The following is a 24091-nucleotide window of genomic DNA, read 5'->3' as shown; positions in this document are numbered from 1 at the left end:
GCTTGTGGGTTTGAGCCCCGCATTGGGCTCCATGCTGACGGCGTGGGGCCTGCTTGGCATGCTCTCTCTCCCTCTTTCTCTGTCCCTCCCCTGCTCTCTCTCTCAAAATAAATAAGCTTTAAAAATAAAATAATAATAAAAAAATAACTCGTATCTGATGAACCTGTCTTCCATCTATCCTCCTAAGCTTCAATGATCATCATTCTCTTGCCTCCCCTCAAAATGCACATTCGGCATTCTGCCCACTTTGTTTTTGGCCATTTTCTGAACATCTGCTTTTGCACATGATTTTCCCTCAGTCTCCAATGCCCTTCTAATACTCTTGACAAACTCCAATTCATCCTTCAATACCCAAGATAAATGTCCCCCAATAAAGGAAATTTTCAACTTTTAGTATTTGTGGGCCCTGCTCCTGGGCTCCCAGGAAAGCTATACTGTAACATTTACCAAGGTCAAAATGACTCAGCAAAACCTCAAAGCCTGGGCTCTATTTCTGCCCCGAGTACACACTGTACAACGTCTTTTGTTAAAGAAAATAACCAAAGAGGTACATTCTGAACACAAAAGATAAGAAAAAGTAAGAAACCTCCCTGGGTCCCAGGAGATTAACGTCATATAGCCCTGCGTATACTAGAAGTTAAGATAAGGCCTGAAACTTCCTGAAAAGTTCTTTGTCTAATAATCTCTAACTTTTTAAAAAAATTTATAACTTTTTATTAATATAAAATGTACAGAAGTCTACACCAAATGATCCCTTACTGGAAACGCTCCCTTCTTTGGAAGACTGTGTATCCCAGGCAGCTTTCCTCACTTGGACTCGAATAAAATTCTTCTTTTTTTTTTTAAAGAAATTCTAAAAGGTTTGTTCATTTTGCACTGACACCCCTCCTTGGTGAAAGCATTGTAGCCTCCTCTGAGCAGTCTCCATCACACCCTCTTCTGTGGTCCCAAAGCACTTTTAAAAAACCCTTTCTCAAATCACACTTGCTTTGTAATTCTAATTTCATGTGTGCTTTTCTCACTAGACTTTGAACGCTGCCAGGTCAACAATCTAGTTAGTATTCCCAGCACTTGGTGCCATGGCTGGCACACGATTGGCACTCAGTAAATAAGGCACAAATAAATAAATCAGTGGGTGACAAAATACACACGTTATTAGGAGACTAAAAATATAAAATGTCTTTTCCCTGCCCATCCTTTTGCTCTGCACTACAATCTTATTTGAAACCTGGCTAAATACTATTACTATTTAATACAGAAGCTATCTGTAAAGTCAGCAAGCGGAGGTAGGTTGGCATATATTCAACACACACAAATTGCAAATTTCAAATAAAAAAATGTACAATATATGTAATTTCAAATAAAAACAAATTCAAATATATAATTTTAATTTTTTTAATTTTTTTATGTTTATTTTTGAGAGAGAGAGAGTCAGAGTGTGAGCATGGTAAAGGCAGAGAGGGAGTCACAGATTCTGAAGCAGGCTGTAGGCTCTGAGCTGTCAGCACAGAACCCAACACGGGGCTTGAACCCATGAACTGTGAGATCATGACCTGAGCCAAAGTCAGACGCTTAACTGAGTGAGCCACCCAGGTGCCCCCCAAATATATCATTTTAAATAAAATTTCAAATATAAAATCTATCTATCTACCTGTCATACCAGTAGAAGGAAACATGCATAAGAATGAAAATAAACACTGTTCATACACTCAAAAACCTCTAATGATGACCAAGCAATTCCACTTTTGGGTTTATACCCAAAAGAACTGAAAAGGACATCTCAAAAGGTATCTGCACACCCATGTTCATGGCAGCACTATTCACAACAGGCAAAAGGTGGCTGCAAGTCAAGTGTCCACAGACAGGTGAATGGATAAACAAAGTGTGGTCTATACGAACGATGGAATACTATTCAGTCTTAAAAAGAAGGAAATTCTGACACATGCTGCAATATGAGTGAACCTTGACAACACTACGCTAATTGAAATCAGCCAGTCATAAAAAAGACAAATACTGCATGATTCCACTTATATGAGGTACCCAGTAGTCAAATGCATAGAGACAAAGTAAAATGGTCCTAGCCAGGAGCTGAAGGAAGGGGAAAATGGGGAGCTACTGTTTAAGTGGTGTAGTTTCAGTTTTGCAAAATGAAAAGTTACAGATGAATGGTAGCACTGGCGACACAACACTATGAGTACACTTAACACCAGTGAGCTGTACACTTAAAAATGGTTAAGATGACAAATTTCACATTACATGTTTTTTACCACATTAAAAAAAAAAAAAGAAAAGTGCAAGGAGTCCCAGTCCACCGCTCATAGAGGTCCACGGTCCCAAGGAGGCAGTGTGGTGTGGCCTGTGCTCGCATCAAACCGTCCCTTTAACTCCAGACAAGACCACCAGTCTGACCCTCACCGGATTTATCTGTAGAATCTTCAAATTCCACGAGGAAGGAGTACCCGTTATTCCAGACGTGGAGGCAGGTGGTCGGGTCGTAAGAGATGGTGAGCGGTTTTAAGCCAGGATCATAGACACTGTCCCTCCACCGGATGTTGATGGGCGACTGGCGCTCGCCCGCCGGGACCAGGTCCATGCTCTCCCAGAGCGGGTGCACTAGGAGAAAAAGCACAGCGGGGCCATCATCAAGACGTCTGCTATGTGGGATCACACACGAGGCAATTCGAGTTGTGGGGAGTGTGTCCAGGCCCATGGAGTCTACCTCTTAGGAATTAGCCACCTGGGGGCTAAAAGGACTGATTAAGGCAGAGGACAAAGGCAGCTCAGAGAGCACCTTGCACGGGCACAGACGTCTGCTGCTTTGTCAGACACAAGCGGCTCAGTCCACCCTCTGATTTCACCCGAACCAAGTGCCACCCGCTCTTGTGGTAACAGTAAGACGCGTGCAGATTAGCACCGTGTGGAAGGAGGGTATCCTTAAATGAGCTTCTTTTCTTTAGTGATAATTTTCTGAGCCCCACTTGCCAAACCAGATATACCTACAAGTATAAATCAATGAAATTTTCAATAATGAGTTATTTCCAACAAAGGAAATGGGGGAAGAAGAAGAAGAATTTTTGCAAAGCAAATGTTGAACCAAGCATTCTAAGTTTTTAACCACTTGGCTGGTAGAAATAGACTTGCGTGGCATGCACCTGTAACTTAGCTTGCAGTTTTGAAGATCCCTGGATGATTTATTTACACAATGCAATATCACAGGCTTCCAACGGAGATGGGGGCAAGAGTCTAGGGTTTTGGTACTGATGAGTCTGATGACTACAGAAGGCATTGATGAAACTGGGGTGGAAAAGGAGTAATTTCTTCTTACTTTGAGATATGCTAACTTTAGGAATAACACTGCTGGTCATTTTACCAGCGAAAAAAAATGGTGGTTTTTTTTTTTTTTTTTTTTTTTTTTTTGAGAAGAGCAGAGACTTACAATCTGGGGCAAGCTATGACTAAAACCATAAACAAGTCCAGCAACAAAGGAGGGGGATCCTCTTTTATAGTGGAAAGTAAGTTGGGAAGGTTGTTATAAACAAGTCCACTGGAGTAGAATGGGAGCTAGAAGTATAGTGGCTTCTCATTGGCTGAGTTGTGAGTGTTTCTCAATGGCTGGGCTGTTGCTAGGGCAGAAGAGAAATCGTCCTTCCTCAGGCTGGGATAGCAAAATAGTAGTTAAAGTAGTATCCGTGTACAAGGTTTACCTCTTCCAGTTGGGTCTGCAACTGGTAAGGAGAGCTCCTCTTGCCAGTCTCCTGACCCCATTCTATATAAAGGTGTCCATGCACAATTTGTCCCACACAGACACAACACATCGCTGACGATTATTTTTCTACAAAGAGTCAAGTACCAGGTCTTTCCGGTAAAGTCTCTGATAAATCTCAGTGGACTTCCTGTCACACAGAGCTGCTGAGACATCCATGCATGATGGATAGAACTAAGCCTAATTTGGGGTGCTCCAGTTCTCTGCCCTTTAGAAGCACTATGGATGGGTGGAATCAAGACTAATAGGAAAATCAGAAGAAATATGAATCAAGATAAATCATTACCAAGGAACCTCTGAGCCTCACCCCACCACTAAGGACGAGCTTAAGGATCTCAGAAAGTGGTCAGGTAGCTGCTACTCAGTCAACCCACTGTGTGTATAGCAGGTTCACAGACATATCTTTCTTCATTTAAAAAAACAAAACAAAACACAAACCGGAAACTTGCTCCTAGTTTACCTTTACAAAGAAGACATTTGTTTTGTGTGGATAGCTGTTAAAATCTATAAATTCAAAATCCTAGCCTTATGGGGTTTTGAGGTTTTTTTGGTGGTGGTAGGGGGCACAAAAAAGATATAGAGAGCTCTCCTGAGAGTAGACCAGTGGTTGTCCACAGAGGGAACGATGCTGTCTCTAGAAGACACTTGGCAATGTCTGGAGACAGTTTCGGTTGTCACAATTGGAAGAGTGCTACTGACATCTAGTGGATAAAGGCCAGGTATGCAGCGAAACAGCTTACAATGCACAGAATTATATGACCCCCAATGTCAATCAAGTTGAGAAACCGTGGTCTCCGCAAACTCAGGGTATTCTTGTTTTTACTATTTCTTCCTATAAAACAGCACCATCTTATCTCTGGAGAGATCCAAACCCAATGTTCTCATTTACTTTCTGAGTATAAAAGAAATCGTTCCATTAGGAACAAGAATTTTGTTTCAAAAACCTAAAATGAAAAATGCATTTGCCTGGTAAAATATTTCATGTAATAATCTAATTAGAATGCGAATTAGAAAGCAACTTGTAGGAGTGCTGACAATACTGACTCCATCTTTGGCCCTCCATCTTGCTCGCTGACCACTCCTGGGGATACGTGTTATGGGTCCCTTAGAGATTAATGTTCATACTTTAGACATGCCAGACTGTTAGAGATAACATAGTCTCTCCTCTCTTCCTGACTCACAGATGGTGCCACCAGGTCTGTTAGATGTCAGCTGCCAATTAGGTGTACGCAAACGCTTTGAAATGCATGTGAACCCTCCGACCTCTGACCACTACAGTGGCCCCCAAGAGTTCCCTCACTCTATAAAATCTGTGGACCAAGGTCCAGACTTTGCAGAGAATAGCTGCGCCTTGTCTGGACTGTCATCCACCTGATACCCTGCAGTAAGTTACTCTGAACAGAACTCTGTAAACTGTACAGAATGGCCTCCTTCATTTTCTGGTCTCAAAGTGCCTTCTCAGTTTGGGGGAAACTTTACTATCCCTCCCCCACCTGGTAACACCACTAAACAGCCCTGATTCAGTTATAGGATGCCTGGCACCAAGAGACTTTGCAGCACCTTCCCCTCTGAGATACTCAGACTGTGGCCAAGGAGTTGAGAATTCACTCTTCAAAACCAATTCGTGAGGGTCTCCTGTAAAGACCAGGCAAGAAGGGGACTAACAAGCAGATCCCCAAGACGATCCCTCCTTTCACCCTGACTCGTCCCCCACCCCATTCAGGAAACGACCAGAATCTATTCTCACCCATGCAAAAGCCAAATCCCAGGCCTATTCCTTCATTGCTCTTTTATGACCTTGATGTTCCTATCAATTGATGCCCTTCAGGTCACAAGTTCAGCTTCTGGAAGGTTCTGTCCTCCACAACCTCCTCCTTTGGGAATCCAGACCATCCCCCCAATAGGGGCCCTTGGTTACTGTTGCTTTAGTGAAGCCAGCTTTTCCCAAGGGTTTGTTTTGCAAGATAAATGGTTGTGAAAGGTAAATTCACATTACTTCTTCCTGTGGGGGCCAAGGGCAGGTCACCCAAAATGTGCCACTTTAGCATATTATTTCAAATTAAAGTTACCTAAGAAATAGCCAGGGCAAGAACACTTGGAACCCCCACTGCCTCCAGAAAACTGGAAATAAATCTCCCATTGGAAAGGTACACTTCCTGCACCAGGAGATAAAGAGACATCCTTATCACCAGAGACAGAAACTCAGTCATGAAGGCTGTATAAGCAACCCTGGTTACTTTTACTGATTTACTACTTCAGCCCAAATTCTCTGTAGAATTCCTAATTGAAGTTCCTGAATAAAACATTTTCTTGGTCCTGCCAATTCTCCACAGACTTCTTCTTTGTCTAAATAGTATAAATGCTGCCCGCTTTGGTCATTTCTTTGGGTGACAACTGTATTGCCATCATGAAGGTGTCACGAATGTATCGCTGACGAGCAACAAAGTCCCTTTAGATTCCATGGAGAAAATGTGCTCGGTTTTAGTTCTTATTAATAGGACTAGTCCCGGCTTTGATTTCTTTTGTGCCTGTACCACCCTATGTGTCCAGCCTCAGGAGTGTCCCTCTTTCAACTCCTGAAACACAGGAAGCACGTTCCTGCCTTGGCCCCTCAGTTCCTGCTCCTCCCTCTCCTCAGAAAACACTTTCCCCTCACTCAGCTCAGGGCTAGCTCCTGTTATTGGCTTGTCGCCTCTCCAAAAAAACCGTCACCGCCTCACCTCTCTATCCTATTATATGACCCCCCTTTTTTAAAATCATAGCATTCTTATCTTTCCCTTCAAAACACTTATTACACACATGTAACGGTCATTATATGCATATGTGCTTAATTATCTGCCTCTTTCAGTGTTGTACAAACTCCAAGAAGAACTAAAGTCGCATTTAATCACTGCTTGTTCACTGAACACAGAAGATAAAGAGTACTGTTGGGAAGGTTCCAGTCTTCTTTTACCTTTATCCCTATTACTCTACTGATCACGTTTTTTTTCCTTTAAGGATCTTTCAGGTGTATCTTTTCCTTGCCTTGCCCGTGACCAACAGATGAGTTCAGGCCTCTACACCCTGCACTTTATACATGTCTCTTGGTCTCAACAGCCTCTACCATGTTTTGCCATCTACTAGTTTCCCTAAATTTCCACCTTCAACATGTCATTCCTGTGTTAAAGACTGTATGTCAAGTCCTCATTTCTGTGTCCAGTGCCAAGGTTTTCGTATTAGGAACCCACCTCAGCCACCTAATTTCCTTTCTCTTCATTCTTCCCAAACTCTGGTCTTGCCATGCTATTCCAGAACCTTGCCAGGCTACTCCCCTTGGTCATTCAAAGGGAGATACACTATAAATGTAAAACACCCACTCAGCTTTGATGATTTAGTACAAAATAGAGAATGCAAACTATCTCAATGATTTTTATATCGATTACGGGTTAGAATGATAATATTTTGGATATAGTGGGTTAAATATTTTAGTAAAATCCATTTCATCTGTATACTATATTTCATCTATTTCCTGCATAGAATTTCACAAATGAACAAATTTATTTTTCTTTCAGTTTTACTAAGATGTAATTGACATGCTATTTGTTCTCCTTTAAATGTGGTTATTATAAAGCATAGAATTCCTTGGAATTACATGGCTCTTGTTTGTGGCTCTTGTTATTTATCTACTGGACGTCGTTATTCTACACCCTCGTTGGTTTTTTCTCATGTGCCTTGCCCTGTTACCGGCCTTTTTCTTGAGCTGTGCGATTTTCTCGTGTGATTGAAGAGCATCCTAGTAGGCCGAGGGCATAACACAGTGACAGGATACACAGGGACAGCCCCCTCCCATATGATATTGTTATGGATGATCACAGAATCACAAATTGTCTACTCAAGCACAAGGGCTGTAAAAGGCACTTTGATGCTGAGCCCAGGTAACCACAGCAGACACATGCAATTATCACCACAGGAGACTAAAGCCCACAGTTCCTGGGGGTCAGTTCAAGGCTATTTGTTAGCTTCTTACAGCTGCCGATACCTCTGAGGCCACTGAAATAATTTCAAGGGGCACCTCACCAGTCTACTGTTACTCAAGATTATTCAAAAGTTAATGGAAGACCACATAGTCTAGGTATCCCAGCTTGTATTATCTAGGGATGAATAGAATTCTTGGTGAAGACATTGCAAAAAAGGCTTTTTAATACTATTGTTGTCCAGGCTTTGTGTTCATCAGAGTTAACAGGAGAAATAACAATTTACCAACACAGTTCAGTTATAATATAGACCAGTCCTATCAAACAGAACTTTCTCTGATGATGGAAATTTTCAATATGGTAAGTGCTAGCACTGGCCATAAAGTTACAATAAATTTATATTTACAGAAAAATACACAAATGGGTACAGTGGCTAGATTTTATACAGTGCCATTCTATTCCATGCTGTCCTAAAAAAATGTTTTCCTTCTAAAAGTAGGGAAATTAAGAATCATTGGAATAATAACAAATCTGTACCATTTCCATGCTAGAGGACAGTCTTTATATTTCATTAAATTTAAAATTAACATTATTAGATTTATTTTCCTATGGTCTAAGATCTCATGCCTACTATTTTTTTATGTGACAATTAGGCTAAATTTCACTACATGATACCCTGAGCAAAACTGACTTTATTTACATCTTGGGAAACAGAGTAGGCTTTTATCTTTATCAGAATACCAGTGGCAAAAGTTAGGACTGTCAACATTTACTGTCTGCTGCTTGAGATAACAGCGAACAGTGATCTGAGTCGACAGCCAATGATTCCCTGGGAGGTGAGAAGCGGGGACTGAAGGTGAATCCCAGAGCACAAGGCCCTAGTGAAATGCTGCTTCCTGAATTTGCCATATGCTCCTACTTCATTTACTCCTCCTTCCGCTTACCCCAATCTTTTTTCTTTTTAATTTTTTTTTTCTTAATGTTTTTATTTTTGAGACAGAGAGAGACAGAGCATGAGCAGGGAAGGGGCAGAGAGAGAGGGAGACACAGAATCAGAAGCAGGTTCCAGGCTCTGAGCCATCAGCACAGAGCCCGACGCAGGGCTCGAACTCAGACTGTGAGATCATGACCTGAGCTGAAGTCGGACGGACGCTCAACCGACTGAGCCACCCAGGCGCCGCCCGCTTAACCCAATCTTAAAAATGGTCACAAAAACATCTGACGGGGGCACTGAGCCTATGACGATAAGGACAGTGATGACGATAATCGTAGTACCAGGAGTAGGAGTACTTGCCAACACAGTCTTCACTGTACAGCGGCCACTAGCTAGGGGCTTTGCAGGTTATCTTTTCTAGCCCTCAACGATCTTGGGTCATTCTTGGTCACACAAGTACACAACGGGGCCTTCTGCCGTCGTATTAAGCTGCCAGTGGCTCAGAGCAGCAGAAATTACAATATTCTCCCCAGTGAAAACAGGAGGGGCAGAGCAATATGCCAAAAGCAAAACCAAATCATGACTGTCGCCTGTTTCTCTTAGTAACTGAAAAACAAGAACACTTTAGGTGATGTGAGAAATTAATCAAGGGAACACCTCGGGAACACCTCACATCACCAAGCCACTACTTTTGGGGTTTGTCAATACTAAAAGAAATGAACTATCTTAAAAACATTAGTATATTAAATCTTATACCTTTAAATTTTATCTGTAAACAGAAACAAAAATCAAGGAAAACCCCCACACTCACACAAAACTTTACTAACTAGATAAATTATGACTATGTATTTTTTTCCAATTTAATCTTCAGACCACAAAATGTACATGTTGAGAACAACCCATTTGAGTAGGATGTGGGTCTACTGGTGGGAGGCCATTCCCAGCAACCAGAAATTTATGATTCCAGCCAGTTTATTCTAATGAGAACAGTCAAGGCTGGAGGAAACAAAATAAACTGAAAATAAAAATATACCCAAGAAGCAGTTTCAAGGCAATGCATTTAGCTAGATCAGCATTACTAATGAATTCCTTTTCTTGTGTGCAATATACGATCAAAGAGAGGAAGCCTGTGGAGGAAAAGTTAAGACACCTGAAATTTTGAGGCAAGCCAACATTTGAAACTCTGTGTTAATTCATGGAGAACAGTGGGAAATATATAAAAAAATACTTCATTAAACTCATTTCTCCACCAACACATACATTAGCCTCCTCCTATTATCTCAGTGGTTCTTTCCAGGGTCACTTTGTCCCTTAGGGGATATCTAGAAGGTCACTCGACACCTACTGTGCATGCTTCACATGCAACATCACAGAGTGGCCCATACCCCAGTCAGTAGTGCCTCGGTGGACAATCCCTGCACCACAGGGATGTGCCAGGTAGCTGGTGTCTCAGGAGAAGAACGGGATGCGGGAGGTGGCAGGAGAGACCATCTGCCGCCTCCCTTGATGCCGCACTGACAGCAGAGCACACGCTGGCAAGCTGCTCGGCTGGAATTAACTCTGCAGTTTGTGACTCGGGAAAGAACATTCCAGAGCGCGAAGCCACTGACCTGCTGGCAAACGTGAATACGCAACTTGCAGAACGTTAAGATTCACGGGGAGAATTCGCCGTCTGTGGATCCACGTTAGTAAGAAGACCACTGCTAACCACAACAGCACAGAACGGGTTCCAGAGTACCGGAAACTGGGACATCTCCCTTGTCCTATTTCGGCACGATATCCTTTGAACATGTTAGAATCGGTCAAGGAAAGGACTTTCTGAACCTTATGACGGTTTTGCAATACACGTGTATCAAATCATCACGCTGCACAACTTCGACTTAAACAATGTTATGTGGCAACTACATCTCAATGAACCCGGGGGAAAAGAATTTTCCACATTTATCTGAGAAGACAAGTAGAGAAACAAGTAGCTGTTCTCACGGTTCTTAGGGCACAGAATCCCACTCTGGAATGCCACTGACAGCACGTGGATAAACAGGACACACGTGATTGCTACGAAACCAGCCTTTCGCTCTCTCGAAGGCAGCGGGGTATTCACAGGCTCGGTTCCGGGTTTTGTACGTGCAGGTGTAGAGGCTGCAGGGCCTCGCCGGCACGGAGCTGGGGATCTGGAATCTTCTCCACGGTAACCTGCATGGAGAGGCTTGCAGAATGGCCCTGAGCATACTCATCACCACCATGTTTAGCTTGAAATGTTGATCAGGCCCGAAATAACGTGCAGGAACCTAATAACCTAGAGGGAGGAGGACAGAGAAGGCGAAGCTGTAAACAACCGAGGGTGACCATCGAGCGGAAGCTCTGAGTAGGGCAACAACATTAGGACTCTGAGCACACATGGTGGGGCGGGGGTGGGGAGGGGTGGAGGGGGAATGAGTCAAGAGTTAATCCACTCCTCTTCCTGAAACTCACCTGCCACTCAGGGCTAGAGGAAAGAAGGCTACACCCAAAGGAAAGGAGAGGAAAACAATCACACCTGAGCTGTGTCCACTGAAAGCAGGAGGCAGAGTTCCTTCCTGTTACTTCCCTGAAAGGAACAAATGAGGACTCCAGGCAGAACCCTTTATAACCATAAACAAGCCATGTGCCAGGACAAGTATTGCAAAGTGAAGTGTGAAAAACAGCTAGTCTTGCAACCTGGTGCCACGCATTGTGTTACATGCATCACTTTGCCAATGAACACACTGAAGTCAGGAAGCGAAAATGCATAGTGTCTCAGCTTGGACTGCTATACCAAAATACCAGAGACTGAGTTGTTTACACAACAGACACTTATTTCCCATAGTTCTAGGCGCTGGAAATCCAAGATCATGGTTCTGGCTCATCAGTTCCTGGTGAGAACCTGCTTCTAGCTTGTAGACAGCTATCTTCTATGTCCTTACAGCAGAACAGAGAACAAGCTCTGGACTCTCTTTTCTGATAAGAACTCTAATCCTATCATGGAGGACCAACCCACATAGCCTAATCCAACCCTAATCACTTCACAAAGGCTCCATCTCCTAATACCACTCCATTGGGTGTTAGGGCTTCAACATATGGAATGGGGGGGGGGGAGGCAGAAACATTCAGTCCGTAACACGGAGCCATCATGTTAAAGGGAAGAGATAGTAAGTTTATGAATTCCATATAGGTGTCTCATCTCCAGGTCTAACTCCCTATATGGGGTCTTAGGGCCAGTGCATTAGTTTGTAACAAAGAACCACAGCCTGGGCGGCTTAAACAACAGAAATCATTTTCTCACAGTTCTAGAGGCTACATATCTGAGATCAAGTTGTTGGAAGGGTTGGTTCCCTGTGACTGCCATGAGGGAGAATCTCTTCCAGGCCTCTCTACTTGGGATGATTAACTCTATGTGTCAATCTGGCCAACAGATGCCCAGGTGACGCAGCTGAAGGTGAAGCTGGATGGGACTGGAGATTAACTTGAAGAATATGAATTTCCAGGAGGCTGGAAGACCCTCAGGTATTATTCCACATATATAGGATGGTTTCTGAGGACTCTGTGCGCACAGCGCAGGATGGATGGGAGTGGGCAGAACGGACGCGGGAAGGTCCGTGACAAGGAGATTCCTCCAACCATCCTTCCTTCAATCCATCACTCTTTCATCCTTGCATTCATCAGGACGTCAATCAAGCAACTACCAAATGCCAGACACTGGTCTCGGATCACCGAGGAAATAAAACAAAGTCCCTATCCTGGTGGAAATTACATTCTGGTCGGGGAGACAGATGATAAACAGCAACGTAACACATAAGTCAGTTGCACGGACAATTAAAATAAATTCAGTGAAAAGTAGAGCAGGATGAGGTGACTCTGGAGTGCCACTGGGAAAGGAGTGTTGCTTTTGAAATAAATCGCTTGAAGGAGGCCTTACTGAGAAGGTGAAGTCTGAGCAAAAAGTTGAAGGAAATGAAGGAATTAGTTCCGGGGCTATCAGGGGAAGGGTTTTCCAGGAAGACGGAATTGCCTATGCAGAGATCCTGAGGCGGGAGCATGGCTGGCACATACAAGGGATAGTAAGGAGCCCAACACGGCAGGAGCAGAGTGTACTAGCAGGACGGTAGTAGGAGATAAGGTGGAGAGACCATGAATGCCAGATCAAGTAGATTTCTAGGCCACTGTAAAGGTTCTGTCTCTAATTCAGCATTTCTCACCCTTGACATTGTTGACATTTGACCAGATAACTCTGTTTTGGGGCTGTCCCATACATTGTACGATGGTTAGCAGCATCCCTGGCCTCTACCCGTTAGATGCCGCTGACACACTCCCTCCATTACGACCACCAAAAACGTGTCCTGACACCGCTGATGTTCCTTGGAGAAGGGGAATCACCCCTGAGTGGAAACCCCCGCTCTAAGTGAAATGGGGGACACAATGGAGTTTTGGGAGCAGAGAAAGGACACAACCTGATCTGCATCTTTAAAAGATCATTCAGGGTGCCTACTGGAAATCAACTGGGATGGGAGGCAGGAAAGAAGCAGGGAGATCACTCAGAATAATCCAGGGGCTGGAACGAAGGATGTCGTAGTGGAGGTGGTGAGAAGCAGTTGGGTGTTGGCTGTATCCTGGAGAGACAGCCCGTAAGATGTGAAAGAAAGGACTCAAGGATGACTGAAAGATTCTCCGCCTAATCAGCTGGAAGGACGGAGTTGCCAGGAACCGAGATGAGCACCACAGTGTGCAGAACAGGTTTCGGGTGGGACAGGAGCAGCTCAGATTTGGGCACTTGAGTTTGAAATGAAATTCCAGGAATCCAAGTGACAGAATATGAAGCACTGACGGGAGAGTGACAGTAGCGATGAACCAAGGTACTCTGTATGCAAGACACTGCCATTTGGGTAAAAAAACCTAGGATCCGGCACTCAACTGGAAGAGAGAAGAGGGAAGAAGTTGAAGAAGGCCCCATGATTTTATGGAGGGACGACGCTGACGGTAGAAGGAGGATGAGTCCCTGAGGAGAGAAATAAGCCGGCTCAAGGAGCAGGTGGGAAGGGAAAGAGGTCATTCTTCCCGTGAATCTTACGGAGTTGAGGTCCAAGGGGACAGCGGGAGGAAAAGTCTAGGAGAGAGTCAGTGCAGCTCTGGTGCTCAGGAGAGGTCCTGACGTCAGAGAGAGAAGAAAATTCCCTTCCCTCCCCCAGGAGTAACAGGTGTATAGAGGGAGACTGACAAAGTGCAGTGAGGAAGCCAAGAGACAGAAGGAAGAGTCAAAGGCGATCAAGGAAGGAACAGAGCATGGAAGGTCAGGGGTGAGGAGGGTTCCAGGAAAATCCAAATAAACAGAAACTCAACTTAGCTAATGCTGGGCTACAATACCTGTAGCAATACGTGAGGTTATTTATGTCCAGGTATGTGCTTCAGGAGGAAAGATACTTATCAGAATGTTTATGAATTTGCACCTACGCTACAAATTGTAAACATCAGCATTGAAAATACACTATTAGTCATTATTAAATAGGCTCCAGGTGAATCCTGGAATATAGTAATGTAGAGTATATTTTTGCAACATGTTGTATTTTGTAGTACAAGCAGGAGAAAAATGGGTAATATGTAAAGAAACTGCAACTGTTTTATAAAGTGAGTTAAAAATAGTTCGCTAGATACAATTTTAGAACAAATATACTTCTCTTTCTCAAAAACACATATTCAAAATAACGGGATTGCAAATAATAATAAAATGCTCACCCAAACATTCAGTTATCATGAGTCAGCCATGGCTTCAAAGCTTTAAGAACAAAATTATACACCAAAATGTAAAAATAAAGACACTTTAGAGAATAGGTATGTACTATGTATGCTCAGCACTAAGCCAATCACGGTTCTTAATTTAAAAATAATTATTTCTGGAGAGGTGGTTATTTAAACTTACCTACCGATCTCATAAAATCCCACCTCGTGATGCCACAGATAATAATTAATCCCCACACACGGCATGTAACAATTAACTACTAAGATGTATTACTGGACTTCATGGACAATGTGTCTGTCCTTATGTCTGTCCATAAATATGGGACCATTGGCCAGATGAGTCCCAAGGAAGGTAAGCTTTGTGTGCTAACATGTCCTTTGCTATCACTGATTATTCATGTATGTCTTTGGATTTTATTTACACGTTTCTGATCTGTTCTTCTGGAGACTTAAAAATGTTTTAAAAATTAGAAAAGATTCTGGGCGGCCTGGCTGGTTCAGTCAGCAGAGCATGCGACTCTTGATCTTAGGGTTGTGAATTCAAGTCCCGCATCAGATGTAGAGATGACTTAAAAATAACACAATCTTTAAAAAAAATTAGAAAAGATTCTAAAAGCCTTTAAAATCATTTATAAATCACGTATTTATTAAATACCTCGTTAAGCCATTTGTATGTATGCAAAAGACAGCAAAATATAATTACCCACTAAAGGTCGGACTGATAAAAAACATTCCTTGATTCTCATCAAATTGATCCTTCGTTTTCTCACCTCCTAATTTATAAAGCAAGCCAGACTGTTGCAATTCCCTGAAATGTGAATTAGAGGTTGTGTTTCCATGTCTTGCTTGACAAAGTGATTTCCTCCTCTTACCCACTTCTCTGAAAGCATAATTCCAGTCTGGGGCTGCTGAAGGTTTCAAAATACATTTCTTAATCTGGTTTGTATGATGCAACTAACTGCCCCAGTGTAGCCAACGAGATAAAATGTATTTCCCTTTTTCCATCAGATTTCCCAAACACTCATATTCTGTCAAAATTCATCCAATTTTTATTGCGTTCCAACTATGAGTGGTGGCAATCTTTTGCTTGGCTGAACAGGGCAGGTGTGTACAGGCACAGGAATGCTGCCTGCGTTACTTTTCACCTGTAAGTGATTTTCAGTTCTGACATCGAGGTCACAACTTGTGAGTAAAGGAGAAGGCCCTAGAACCCTGAAAGGTTTTCGTTTCCAAAATATTCAAGAACTATGCAGCTCTTTACCAAGGCCCAGAAGGGAGGGTGGGTGTAATGAACTTTAAGTTCATTGTAGACTCCAAGGCAGGCTGAGAACAGTGACAGTTCTCAAGGACGTGCAGGGGCAGGTTACCGGTAGGGTTGGGTAGCTTCTCTCACCAGAGATCCCGGACTCTGCTCGTACTCCAGCAAGGCTTTTAAATAGCAGAGTAGGGATGACCAGATTCACAGTAAAGGACGAAGGGGTAGCAGAATGTAAAATGACTTTCGGTGGCTGAGAATGAATTAATTGTATCCAAATTAAAATGTACACATCTTCAATATCGCACATTTCCCAAGCTTGAGAAGAAATTACACTAACAACAAGTCTCCAGCAGCCTCAAATAGTAGCTTTCAACTCGTATCACAAAGAATCAGAGACACCAACTAACGTTTGTATTTTGGGGGCAGGGCACAAAAGAAAAAGGGGACAACGGAGTAGAGAAGACTCAGATATGCCCACGTGACATAGTTATCTTGCTGATCCCCTGCCCTGGGGGTGGTTGTGAATCTGTCCATAGTGTCTGGCATGTCGGGGAAAAGAGCAACGATACAGGTGTAAGAGAGTCCCAACTTACTGTGCCTCGATTTGTGGAACTGCAACCCCCCATTTCTGAAAGTCTCTGAGACAACAGTTCTACCGTTAAATGGACAGGACTCTAACGGGATGTAGATGGTGACCCTCACAGTGGAGGAACAGAGAGAAGGAAAACAGCGATTCCCGCCTCCTCCTCTCCATTCTACAGAAAAGCCCTGCCGGCCCTGCGGCCATCCTCGCGGAACCGACAGCTTGTCGCAGCTCCACGGCCCATCGCAGAGCGTGGTCCTGAGAGAAAGGGTCCCTGTCCTCTCTAGCATGTACCCCCTACCCGCCATGCTCCATTCGCAGCCCGACCTTACCCGAATATCTCCCTGAGAGCGGACCCCCTCCACTCAGCGCCGGGGAGAGACTCATGCGCGCGGCCATCTTAGCCACGTCCCGTCGCGACTCGTCACGCCCCTCACGCCGTCACGTCATGGCGCGTAACACGTCACGTCCCCGTCGCCCCGCCTAAGTCTCCGACAAAGCCATTTAAGTCCTGCCTTGGAGTCGCTCACTGCCTCACGGCTTGAACCACCTCTCCCTCCACCCAGAGCCTTGGTCCGCACCTGTTCTCTGCCCTGGCTACACCTACGCTGCCATCGCTCTGGGTCTGCAGCCGCGGTCAGGTGCCTGCCCGCCAACGTGGCCCCGCCTCCGTCCTACGTCTGGGCCCACTCCTCCTTTGAGCGGGACCGTCTTTGTCACGCCCTCACAAACGTGTCACGCCCCCACGTTCAAGGTACGCCCTTGCGCTCCGCCTATATCACGGCCCTTCTTCCTGTTACGTAATTTGCGTCCCTTACGCTTCTCCGTGCCCCCCCGTCCACAGGTCTTTTCACATGCTTGTCCCCACGGTCACGCTCATTTCTCTGAGCCCCAGGTCCTTCTCTTATGCCTACGTCCCTGCTTTCCACTCTGGTAATTCCTCTGCTCTCTGCCTGAGCTCAGCCCTCCCGCAGTCTGGACAGACTTTGTCGTCCCCTTACGAGCGGCCACGCCAAGCCCTTCACGCGCTAAATCCTACTTTTTCAGGTTATGCCCCTGGTCAACGCCTAGGCCACGCCCTTCCCGGCTGGGCCGTCGCAGACACTCCTTCCCACGGTGTCCAGGCCCGCCTCTCACTCCGGGTCACATCCTTTCCCTGCTTTACACACCCTCACGCATGGCCAATCCCAGCTCTCCGCCCACGCCACATGGCACCACCCCACGATCCATATTGGCCAGGCTGATGCCGCGCACGCGCATATTCTGGCGTTCCGTCATGGCCACTCCCTGAGTTCTCAGGCCTCCTCTTTTCGGTCCGCTCTGACCAGTCCACGCCCTCCTGCTCTCCCTCTGGTGGCGGGACTGGATCTTGGGAAGGCGCTCAGAGCGGGAGGAGCCCCCTTGTTTCCGGAGAAAACCGCCCACGCCTCAGAGCTAGACGTCACTGGCAATTATAGAATGAAACGAGTCTTTGGATCGCTGATTCTCATCTGAACGTAGACTTTCTGCCAGCTCCAAACAGCACAGCTCCACGAGCAGACACTGGATAGGAAACATAACTGGGCACTGAGTGGATCTGTGTTCTTACCAGCCCTTCAGCCGACCTTAAATGCTAGGCAGATGGACGGAGTATTAAACACACTTCTCTACTTCTGACGTCTCCTTCAGATGACTTTTTCTAGGCCCCTAGTGCCCTCCTGCTGTCTAGGGCCTGTCCAGACAACACAACACTTAGGCCTCTGTTTGCAGACCCCCTGCTCTGAGATTAATCCTCTTTACTCCCTCCGTTTATAATTGTGGTTCCACAAGAAAAAAGTGAAGAGGTTATTACCTTTTTTTTCTGTCCACAAATCTGAATGGGGCACTTATGTGAGAAAGGCACTTAACCATTAGGCATTCAGCTATTCATTTAAATTGTATTTTGGAGTAGTAAATTCCAGTGACAAGACAAACCTCAAGGAACTTACAGACTGAAGTTTTCCTACTTGGGTTTGGATGAGACAAGAATTGATGAGAGAGAGTTAAGGTGTGGCCAGGGGGTCAGAATAGGTGGAAAAGGACTTGGTAAGTGCTGGCCTCTTTTTTTTTTTTTTTAATTGATTGACGTATAACATTATATTAGTTTCAAGTATAAAACTTGATTCAATATTTGTGTATATTGTGAAATGATCACCACAATACCTCTAGTAAACATCCTTTGTCATACATAGTTACAATTTTTCTTATAAGAACTTTTTAAGATTTACTCTTAGGAAATTTCAAATATACAGTTACCATTTTGTGCACTACATCCCATAACTTATTTTGTAACTGGAAGTTTGTACCTTTTGACCATCTTCACCCATTTTGCCCTCCCCCCTACTCCCTGTCTTGGGCATCCAACAATCTATTATCTGTATGAGTTTAGTTTTTCACTTATTTGTTTTTTAGATTTCACATGTAAGTGAGATCTTATGGTATTTGTCTTTGTCTGTCTGACTTACTTCACTTAGCAAAATGCCCTCCAGATTCATCTGTTTGTTTGATTGGTTGGTTGTTTTTGGAAAGCAGGTTTTCTTGATTTTTAGTCTCAGTGGAAGCTCACTCACAGTGCTGTAACCCCCACCGGTGTCTGCTTCCAGAATGTTCTCACGCCCCGATGGAGCGCCTCATAATGATGGTACTGGGAACTAAGTAGGAAACAAGTGCCAAAAGGAGTTTCATCCAGATCCCCTCAATGTAAACTGTTGCCACAATCACAAAGTATTGAATCCATTCTATGAATCGCCCAAACTTTTCTGTTCATTTGAGATCACAGGCCCCCAGTGGTATGGCTTTATTCAGGGCAGTGCTTAGATCATTATTGCCCATGGTGGCAAGTAAGTTTCAACTTACTTACAAGTTACTTACAAGTCACTTACAAGTTACTTACAACTTACTTACAACTTACTTACAAGTCAGTTTCAACTGACTGAATAACTGTTGGGAAGTGTTGTGGCTGAGTCCACACTCAGAAGGAAAAAGTTCTGAAGTAGATTAACAGTTTCTGTTGTGGGCGTAGGATGGATGAGTGGCTACGACAATCTATCTGGCATCTCTGATTTGTAGTGATGGAGGTATTATTGCATGCACATCTTTTAGGCAGCCCTCATAAACATTACTTACTGTAGGCTACTGACAGTTTTCAGACAGAAGGGTCAAGATCATTGTTGCTGGTCAAAACTTAAGGGCAGAAACTTTGATATGTTGATGAATTCATATGCTTTATATATCAATTAAAATGAGGATAGTTTAAGATTCTCTATGAAAAAGAGAATATCTAACCTGAAAGGTACATGGCCCAGTGGCCGCTCCACCTTTTTATATAGGTTGGCAAGGGGAGTACCTAGAGGCAGAGCTGAATATGACTGGGTGACACTAACTGGCAGCCAAATAGAAGATTAAGGGTGGAAAATACTGTTCCATAGAGCATGGCTGCAATAATGTTGGAGAAAATTATAATTTGCCTAAACCATGAAAAAACTCTTTTTAAAAAAAATTTTTGTTAATGTTTATTTATTTTTTGAGAGAGAGAGAGAGAGAGAGAGACAGAGTGTGAGTGGGGGAGGGGCAGAGAGAGAGTGGGAGACACAGAATCCAAAGCACGCTCCAGGCTCTGAGCTCCAAGCTGTCAGCACAGAGCCCAATGCGGGGCTCGAACTCACAAGCTGTGAGATCATGACCTGAGCCGAAGTCAGACGCCCCAACCATGAAAAAACTCTTAACAGCCAAGCAACATTGGAAAGAGTTAGATCTAGGAAAGAGTTAGATCTAGTTAGATCTAGTCTAGATCTAGGAAGAAATATCAGTAAGGTCTTGCTTTTACTACCCAAGACTCTTTTTAATGCGTTGGTCTTCATGCACAAGAGGAGACACACAGGCACACGTGCATTCCATTTCAGAAACTGTCCTTTAAATTCTTAAGATTATAAAGTTGGCAGAATTACACTTCCTCAGCTTGTCTAAATTAATCTTTATTTCTAAACAGTAGTGATTAACTTTTTGTGAACTAGAAAAATGTTACCCTGTGAATACAAAGATTAAGTTCATAAATGGTTATGGCTATTGATTAACCTACAAAATTTGATGAGCCTTCCAAATACCGTAGCTTCAAATTTCTTTTCATCTTAAAAGGGGCATAGGTATGGAAGTGGAGACAAAACTATTCCAAAGCCCAGTGTTCCTTGTTTATCTGATACTAGAAGTTATTTTTCTCTGACTAGGAATGAAAAAAAAATGCAATGTACCTCATGAATCTTCATGTTTGCATTGTTGAGCTTCTTCAAACGTCAGTTTATGATTCAAATAAGTAAATTCAGTTCTATTAAGTTATCAAATAGTCACGGGCCATGAGAAATGCAAAACTGAACCAAATATAGTCCTTGTTCTCCAGGACTTTAAAATTTGTAGGGCACAAAAGTAAATCATATTGTCAATACATACATGTACGAATGTGAACAAAATGCCATGGGAACCTAGGAGAAGAAGAGAATAAAAAATGGATTGGACAAGTGTAAAACAAATAAGAACGAATAAAAAAAAAAAAACCTGTAACAAAAACAAAACAAAGTTTTCTCCAAGGAAGTGCTCATCGAGATAGACCTGGAACAATGACTAAGATGTTTAAAGGTAAAAAATGAGGGGCGCCTGGGTGGCTCAGTCAGTTAGGCGTCTGACTTCAGCTCAGGTCATGATCTCACAGTTTGTGGGTTCGAGCCCTGCGTCGGGCTCTGTGCTGACAGCTCAGAGCCTGGAGCCTGCTTCGGATTCTTTGTCTGCCTCTCTCTCTGCCCTCCCCTGCTCATGCTCTGTCTCTCACTCTCTCAAAATAAATAAACATTAAAAAAAATTTAAAGGTAAAAAGTGAAAGCTCAAAGTATTGAACTAAAGAAAACAGTGTGCAAAGAAGCACAAAGGACAGAGGTGGGATGAGACCCAGTGCAGGGATTGGCAGGTAGGATGGCTCAGTGGAGGATGGAGAAGGGACATCTGTGTAGATGCATCTGAAAAGCCAAGTCAGATTCAGATCTTAGAGGTCAAGAAGTTTCAATTCCCAGACTTAGGCCCTGGGGTGCTAGTGAAGATTTTAAGTGGGAGTGGCTTCAATTGAAATGACAAGGAGAAGAAAGACAATGGAAGGTAGAAACAGTATTCATTGACAATGAATTTTTTTAGTTTTTGTTTTTGGGTTTGTGTTTTGTTTTGTTTTGTTTTGTTTTTATATTCTCAAGTTAGTTAACATACAGTGTGGTCTTGGCTTCAGGAGTAGAACCCAGTGATTCATCTCTTATGCATGACACCCAGCACTCATCCTGAAAAGTACCTTCCTTATTGCCAATCACCCATTTAGTCCATCTCCCACCCACCTCCCCTCCAGCAACCCTGAGTTTGTTCTCTGTATTTAAGTCTCTTATTGGGGCACCTGGGTGGCTCAGTCGTTTGGGCGACCTACTTTGGCTCAGGTCATGATCTCATGGTTTGTGGGTTCGAGCCCCACATCCGGATCTGTGCTGACAGCTCAGAGCCTGGAACCTGCTTCGGATCCTGTGTCTCCCTCGCTCTCTACCCCTCCCCCACTTGTGCTCTGTTACTCTCTTTCTCAAAAATAAAGAAACATAAACAAGTTTTTAAAAAAGAGTCTCTTCTGGTTTGCCTCCCTCTCTGTTTTTTATATTTTTCTTTCCCTTCCTCTATGTTTATCTGTTAAGTTTCTCAGACTCCACATATGAGTAAAATCATGTCTTTCTCTGATTGACTTTTTGCTTAGCATAATACCCTCCAGTTCCATCCATGTTGTTGCAAATGGCAAGATTTCAATGACAATGAGTTTTAAATGTGCCTACACTTACTAACCTTGGGCTGTTGTACTGACAGCCAAAATGAGCCCAGTGCTCCAGCAGCCAGGCAGTTATTCTTTCTCATTAGCCATCTTAATAACAAGATAAATGAGTTTATTTTAATAGTAACTTCAGAATATGGTATGACGTTAATATCTTAAAAGTATGAAGTATGCTTGATTTTACACACACACACACACACACACAGCGTACAGGTGCATACTTGATTCCTTTATATCTCTTGTTCTTCCTTTTGTGAGTAACTTCCATTAACCCAAATACAAGGAAAAGAAAGTTACCAAATGAAGGCCTAAGTGATATTTCTAAAGTTTGTAGGATGTTTAATAGCATCTCTGGCCTCTACTCACTAAGTGTCAGTAGCATTCCTCCCCAATTTGTGACAACCAAAAATGTGCCCAGACATTGCCAAAATGTCTTCTGGAGGAAAAAAAAAATCCACCACCACTCCCTGCTGAGAACCCCAGAGTTAAAATATAATATTTTTCACTATAGACAAAAATACTTTATTTCCCCATGCATCTTAATACTGACAATTTAAAATGAATACACTCATTTTCTTACCTCCTAATTATACTGAAAATATTGGACTAATTACTACAAACATCTTGATATTGTTTATCATATGGTATATCAATTTTATTTCAATTTAAATGGTAAAAGATCACATTTATTCAGAATTCTACAGGGCCACCTGGGTGGCTCAGTCAGTTAAGTGATCAACACCGTCTCAGGTCATGATCTCATGGTTCGTGGGTTCGAGCCCCGTGTCGGGTTCTGTGCTGACAGCTCAGAGCCTGGAGCCTGTTTCGGATTCTGTTTCTCCCTCTCTCTCTGCCCCTCCCATGCTTGCCCTCTGTCTCTCTCTGTCTCAAAAATAAATAAACATTAAAAAAAATTTTTTAAACTTCTACAACTTCTATTGTGGAAAATTGAGTGGAGCCACTAATTTAAAAAGTTCAAGCTTTTGTCTTATAAAAAATTTCTGTGTTCAGCTGTTAAAGGTTTTTTATATTTTTAATATGTCACAGCTAAATACATTTCCCAAAATCCAATAAAAACATGCAGAGTAACATCACATTTGAAATAATTTCACAGTTTACTAGTTTTAGGTGTTACAGGTTTACAAAATGCATGTTTGTGACCATGAAATGGAATAATCAGGGTCAACATTTCAAAGGGACATTCGTTCTACCTACATGTTGTTTAATTGCAGATAAATGGATGTATATATGCCCATGTGTTTACACCCCTGATGAACTTTAAAAGGTAACTTGTGTGAATCAAAAGAATGACACACGTGTTTCCTTTTTGTGTGATGTCATATTTAATTTACCCTCCAGAACAGTAGATCAATATTTATGTGCTGAGAAACTGCTTTCCAATAGTGTTGTGGAGTATGAAAAAACATGGAGAAATCAATTTCTTTATCCTGTCTCAGGAGACTTGGTGCCTTCTGTATTGCTCATGGCAACAGTAATCTCAACATTTTATCTTCATTCTCTAAACTGAACATTAGAAGTAAATAGTAACGTATTCAGAACGATTGAAACTGCTTTATTTGTCATCGTTACCACTGTTACTGATAAATTATTAAGCTCCTATATGTGAAATTGCAGAAATGTGCATTGTATGAAGCAAGTTTGGTATGCATTCTCTGGAGCTTTAATACTTAAAATTCTGTGTGAAAATAAAGAGCAAGTTTGTGCAAGATTTTTACAAGTGGAAGAAAAAAACCCAGTATGTTAAGAGGCAAGAACAATAGTATCTAGTTCTACATTCCACCTATTTTATTAAGCTATCAAGCTCTTTAGTAAGTCATTTTTAGCATGTTCTAAGTGACCTTGTAAGAGTTTTCGTATTTTAAGTTGAATTATTGACAATGTCTTATTTTATCATTATACTTTTTCTGTTCACCTGACAGGACTATAAAAAAATTGATATTTTTCATCATTTTATTTTTGGCTGCTGTTAATTTT

At 42.9% G+C, this 24091-nt stretch overlaps 1 protein-coding gene across 1 annotated transcript; it reads right to left on the bottom strand.

Moving 5' to 3' along the window:
• Positions 1-1623: 1623 nt before the first annotated feature.
• On the bottom strand, positions 1624-10745 carry LOC122235314 (carbonic anhydrase 5B, mitochondrial-like). Its single transcript, XM_042973996.1, has 2 exons — positions 10261-10745; positions 1624-2613 (listed from the first exon to the last, which is right to left on the bottom strand). The coding sequence occupies exons 1-2, from the start codon at positions 10439-10441 to the stop codon at positions 2381-2383; spliced, it is 414 nt and encodes a 137-aa protein (XP_042829930.1). The 5' UTR covers positions 10442-10745; the 3' UTR covers positions 1624-2380.
• Positions 10746-24091: the final 13346 nt, after the last annotated feature.

The sequence above is a fragment of the Panthera tigris genome, chromosome X, assembly GCF_018350195.1.
Source record: "Panthera tigris isolate Pti1 chromosome X, P.tigris_Pti1_mat1.1, whole genome shotgun sequence".
Classification (NCBI taxonomy): Eukaryota; Metazoa; Chordata; class Mammalia; order Carnivora; family Felidae; genus Panthera; species Panthera tigris.
This window is presented reverse-complemented; position numbering and strand designations above follow the sequence as displayed.